Source organism: Hibiscus syriacus, unplaced genomic scaffold (genome assembly GCF_006381635.1).
Source record: "Hibiscus syriacus cultivar Baekdansim isolate YM2019G1 unplaced genomic scaffold, ASM638163v2 tig00110602_pilon, whole genome shotgun sequence".
NCBI classification, from domain to species: Eukaryota; Viridiplantae; Streptophyta; class Magnoliopsida; order Malvales; family Malvaceae; genus Hibiscus; species Hibiscus syriacus.
The window spans coordinates 660,218-666,429 of record NW_024062798.1 but is presented as its reverse complement, the minus strand read 5'-3'; the positions used below and the strand labels follow the sequence as shown (position 1 = coordinate 666,429).

The 6,212-nt window shown below is 36.5% G+C and overlaps 1 protein-coding gene across 1 annotated transcript; it reads right to left on the bottom strand.

Moving 5' to 3' along the window:
* Window positions 1-3,133: 3,133 nt before the first annotated feature.
* LOC120135064 (probable acyl-activating enzyme 6) lies at window positions 3,134-5,032 on the bottom strand. Its single transcript, XM_039151427.1, has one exon. It carries the CDS (start codon window positions 4,992-4,994, stop codon window positions 3,324-3,326), a length of 1,671 nt encoding a protein of 556 aa, XP_039007358.1. The 5' UTR covers window positions 4,995-5,032; the 3' UTR covers window positions 3,134-3,323.
* Between the last annotated feature and the right edge of the window lie 1,180 nt (window positions 5,033-6,212).

The window sequence follows — 6,212 nt, the reverse complement described above, 5'->3', positions numbered from 1 at the left end:
AGGCCTTAAACCCATAGTATGACCATAAATGGATCGAATATGTGTAAAACACTAGAATAAGTGCTAAAGAATGTGTTTAAAGGTGGGTTACAATGGATGCAACCATAGTAAGCGTAATACACACATATATTTTCAATTAAGTGCGTATACAAATAGTTAAGGATGAAAATCGTTGTAAAGGATGTACCGACAAGCGATACAAAGAATTAGTCTAAATCAGTAATAGTGAAAAGCATGAGCTTCGAGAATGTCAGTGAACCCGAAAAGTGTAAGCCAACCCTTTCAGTTCAAGGTATATTAAAGGGAAGTACGACAAGAGCGACTAGAGCGTCACTACTCAAAGTTGAATCTGAGTCATGTATCGGGCTAGCAAATAGTGTAGTCAGTGATAAGCAAACTCAATGAGTTAAATCAGGAACATGTAGAGACTTCTCTTGGGTCAAAGTGACTAAAGCATCCTTAAGTAAAGAACAAGCGAGATATCTGCTAATAAGAGGATAACCTTACTTTAGTTAGTCTAGCTATGCTAGGGTAAAGCCAGGCCACCTTAGTTGCCCTAATGGGGCATTGTCAGTGCGCGAGGCACTTCAGTAGCTAACTAGGGCACGAGGCCCGAACATTCGCGAGGAGTGGGTTAGCGGTATCAGTGTTGTGTTGCCCTTGGGATTTGTGTGTGCATGGGTAGTAATGATTATGAATTGTCTTAAAGGCATAAGATACTAAAATACCGTTAAGCTTTTGCATAGCGTTCTTAGAGAGAGAATGATCGAAATACTAGTAAGTAAGGGAGCGTTATCACCTACTTGTGTTGTAAATGATAATAATGACAAGATAATAATACTATATGTGTGATAACCATAAGAACCTTATAAGTTAAGATTCCATAAGACTTATGCCTATGTGAAATATTCGGATATATGCCAGCAGTGTTAAGACATTTTAGTATAAGTGCAAATGCACTTTCGTATCAATGCTGAGGCACTTCAGTACCAGTGCTAAGGCACTTTCGTGTATTGATGGTAATGCCAATAAATATATGTATATTTGATGTTTGGTTATATATCATGCTTATTGCATTCTGTCATTTTTGATATTGTAGTTAGAGACGCAATATTTGTATACTCATGGCAAGACTCTTAGTAGAAGACTAACGGAAGTATGAGACTCAAACTATAGCGATAGAACTGTCGAACCCTAAGTAGATAACATGTGGTTTAGGTTATGAATGTCCTTACTGCTTAGTACTATGTCTTTTAGCATGCTTATGTTTATGAAACTCTTATGCTGCTCTAGATTAGCGATTATACTGTTAGGCTTTGTAAGCTTCGGATGTTTTTCATTGGCAGGTCAGTAGGTTGTGCAGTTCGTGGAGCACCGTCACAAAAGGGCTTTCAGCATCTCCGACATAGTATTGTATTGTAGCTTTAGTGGGCATGTATATTCATAGAACCTTACTTAAGTATTTGAGTTGTAAACTTCAAGATGTACTATTTTGTTTTAAAGTATGTATCACGGAGCTTCGGTTTTGTAAAATATTTTATATCATTTATTTATGTTTTAATTATGATACCATTCATTGAGTTTAAAAGGAAAATGAACAGGTTTTGAAACAGGTTGCCTCAGTAGCCAAGTGTAGTACTTTAAGTCCAATCGAGTTTAGGGTGTTACACATGCATACAATCAAAACCATATAATATAATCGTGTGATTGAGAACTATCACGCAATCAAGGCGATCCAATAGCAAGTATATCAAACTAAACACAATAGGAAAAAGGCAAACATATAATATAGATCAAGGAACACATCCATACTAACTAAATGATATAGTTAAGCCCTATATAGTAATAGGTTATGTAGAATGGGAACCTTATAACAATGAAATACTATGTCGAACGTGCAGAGTCTAGATGAGTCAAGTAGAGGTGTCTGAATCTATGGGAGAATAATCTGAAGATACATGACCACCTTCAAAACATAATATCAAAGAGTAATATGATAAATTTCAGAATTTACTTGATATAAATGTAAAATAAAGTAATACTACGAAAATGGACTAAATGCGTAAAAAAATATAAAGGTAAGGACCAATAGAAAAAGTCAACGATAAAAGTTAATAGTTAATGGTTTAGGTCATAACGATTCAGTCCGATTCGGATCAGCGGCTCTAGTCATCAAACTAGTTTGTATGGTCTATTGGAAAACTCTCTCATGCGTGCAGTGATGATGAATATGGTGTGTGTGATGCCCTCCGGTAATTGAAAATGTTCAAAAATTTCAGATTTACATTTCAAGAGACGGGGAATCTCTTACCGAAGTTAGCTTCTGGTGGTGGACGACGGAGATGAATTTTTCATAAAACCTTAAACAATTTCTCCTCCACAATCGCTAACAGAGAAGGTGATAGAGAAAGAAAGGGCATGGGACGAATGGGAATAACAAGACGAATCAAGTGACGCCGATGGTGAAATCTACAATAGTCTAGCGGTGACAGAATGATATAAAACCAAAAACACAAAAGAAGAAAAAGTGATGCGAGCGATAGTTTTTGGAACAAGTGGGGAGAAAGGAAAAGGAAGAGAATAGTATTCGAATACAATAAACCTTAGGGTTTATCACACAATTAGCCCCTATGCTTTTGTAAAATCACATATAAGCCCCAATTATATAATCCAAAAGTTTAACCTTAATTTGGGGTATGGTAAGACTTTATTAGGTATTTGGTTTTATCTATAAATTTTAATAAAAAATATTTATTTATAATAATAGTATATAGTAACATGTTAATAATTAATAAGGTTGGACGGATAAAAATGGTGATTACACACCTCTATTAGTTTTAACAAGAAATGAAGAATGTGATGAACAAAACTTCAAACTTTTTTTCTTTAAAATTATATTATTTTATGATTTTATTCGATCCTTGTAATTATTTTTAACTTAATTTAGATGGATAGACATCTATATATAACCAAGCTTATATAAAGAAAATAATTCCACGTGGATGGTCTAGAGTTTTCTCGTATGGCAGGCCTAAAATTTTGTCATCTTCCATTTGATATTTAGTACAAATTTTAATTTATTTGATATATTTTTATTAAAAATAATATTTTTATTATTTGTCTTGAATTAGTATTTGGATAACCTTCTTTGACTAGATTAAAGAATATATAATAACTAAATGTGTTTCTAGTTAAGCACGATACATCTTTTTTCCATACTTTATTTGTTACCGAGTCATAAATTCATGTTTGACCAGTTTTTCATAAAAAAGATAATATAATATTTTTCATGCTGATGGAGATCAATTCAGAGTCAACTCAGCTCACATCCGAGTACGAGGCTGACTCACTCGTGAGGAAGATGAAGAAGAAGGACCCGTTCCTTTGGCAATATCTCTAAGAACAAACTTCTGAATCTTCCCCGTCGAGGTCTTGGGCAATTCGTCTTTAAACACCACCGTTTTGGGCACCATGTAGTGAGGCAGCTTAGCTCTGCAATACTGAACTATGTCCTGCTCACTGGGTTTACGAGTCAACCCAGTTTTCAAACTCACGAACGCGCAAGGAGTCTCCCCCCAGTACTGATCGGGCCGAGCCACAACCGCCACTTCGTTGATCGCCGGATGAGTATAAAGAACAGACTCAACTTCGACGCTACTGATATTCTCGCCGCCGCTGATTATGACATCCTTTGAACGGTCTTTGATTTCCATATACCCATCGGCGTGCATAACGCCGACGTCGCCGGTGTAAAACCACCCGTTTTTCATACATTTCTCCGTGGCGATTGGATCTTTGAAGTAACCCAGCATAACACTAGCACCTTTTAAAACGATCTCTCCAACAGTTGACCCGTCGCGTTTCACACTGAGTCCCGACTGGGGATCCACCACGTCAGCTTCCGTCAAAGCTAGAGTTCTCACTCCTTGCCTCGATTTCAACCTCGCTCGCTCCGTCGCCGGAAGCTTATTCCACTTCCTTTTCCAAGCACAAGACACAACCAGCCCTGCTGTCTCGGTTAACCCGTAGCCGTGACTCACGACGAATCCGAGTGACTCGGTCCTCGATAGCACAGCCGCTGGCGGTGGAGCTCCGGCCGTTAAGATTTTGACTGAATTCTCGAGCGGCTTGATTTCAGGGGAACTCGATAACATGTTGAGCACAACAGGAGCTCCACACATGTGATTGACGCCATGTTTTTTGATCAAATTATAGATGATGGAGGCATCGAATTTCGGAACACAAACATTAGTACCGCCGACGGCCGCCATGCCCCAAGGGTAACACCACCCATTAGCATGAAACATCGGGAGAGTCCATAAGTAAATGGGTTGTTTCGGAACTTCCCAATCGATTAAAGAATCGATTGTCATCGTGAAAATCCCACGGTGACTATGAACAACGCCTTTGGGAGACGAAGTAGTACCCGAAGTATAATTCAAAACAATCGGATCCCACTCGCTTTTAGGCCGGACCCATTTGAAATTCGGATCACCTTTCTCCACCAGGTTCTCGTACGTGCACCAGAAGCGAGAATCGACGGTAGCCTCATCGTTATCGTTGATATAAACGAGCTGCGGCGGCGTTTTGTTGTGGGGAAACAGAGAGATGGCTTCGAGAGCAAGGGAACGAGACAGGGTATCGATGAAGAGTACCTTCGGTTCACAGTGGCGGAGAAGTACGGATACCGTCCGGCCGTCGAGACGGGTGTTGATGTTGTTGAGAACAGCACCGGACATGGGGACGGCGAATTGGAGCTCGTACATGGCGGGGATGTTGTGGGCCAAAACAGAGACGACGTGGCCAATCCCGACGCCACTGGATGAGAGGGAAGACGCTAGCTGGAGACATCGACGGTGGGTTTGTGACCACGTGAAGGAAGTGTCGTTGTAGATGATGGAGGTGCAATCGCCGTACACGGTGGCCGCTCTTTCTAAGAAGCCTAATGGAGTGAATGGGGAACAACTTGCAGGCCTTGGCTTCAGCTCTTCCATAATTTTATGTTTTTAAACCGTTACGTTTTCTGTCTTCGTTTTTATACTCTCAGAGTTGCGTTTGGGTATCCAACTCTGGGGATTGGGACTACAACGAGGAGTTTCACAATTACACGTAAACCAATTATCTATATTTATATAAAAATATTAATTATTATGTCAACGCTTGAATATAATTTAATTAATATTACTTCCAAAAAATTAATTAATATTATTATCAGTATATTATATAAAATAATATAATATCGATTATGTTTAAATGTTTAATATTTTTAATATGAAAAAAATAATGATAATATAGAAGCAAATCGTTTTTGGGTATAAATGTAGAAAATTATTTATTATACTATAATCATTACTTTATTTGATATTGATAAAGTAAGGAAATCAACACATTATACTATTTAATTGTATTTGTTCTTTATAAATCATATTAATTTTTTTTCTTTGATTTTTTTAGCAGACGACGATATCGGTTTTGATGTTGGTTACCGATCGTTAGTTTTCTTTTTCTTTTCTTTTTTCTTTAATAAGAATAATTTTGTATGTGTTGCACGTCTATCTCTGTATTTGTAGTACGTTTATATATGTCTTTGTAGTATGTTTTTCTTCTTCTTTTTCTCGATCGTTTTTCCATTTTTGTATTTATATTTTCTCATGGTTAGATTTGACAACGCCACTATTGACCAAGATGACGTTTATTCGAAATATTGTTGATATTCCCTAATATGGACATTTCAATTGAATTTGGATGTGTGATTTGCATTTGTGGATAGTTTCTCATAACCCTCGGCTCTAATCTGCAGTTCTCGGTAGTCTTTCAATAGTTTAATTCATTTTTGTGGTTCGTTTGTCGATACAATCAGATTTATTTGTATATATTTTTGTTCAAGTCTCATGGTTGGGTTTTTAACCTTTAACCCTGTATGATTCTTACATAGTTTAAAGTGACTAATTTCAATGTAATAGAAAAAAAATCAAATTATGTATTTAATTTACTATGATAACTTTAAACTCTTATTGTAATTTCAAATATTTTCACTATTTTAATAATACTAGCGTATTCTATTAAAAAAAACAATATTCAAAAAGTCGATCCACAAAGTTAATAGATAATTTGTTTACTTTATAGTATATACTAACAATTTGCATTTTATAAAACTTAAAATATTAATATCAAATTATTTTGATTTTCTTCATATAAATTGCATTTTAAAA

What these genes read in the sequence shown, in the direction of transcription:
- LOC120135064 (XM_039151427.1), bottom strand. Translation starts at nt 4,994, where the DNA reads ATGGAAGAGCTGAAGCCAAGGCCTGCAAGTTGTTCCCCATTCACTCCA.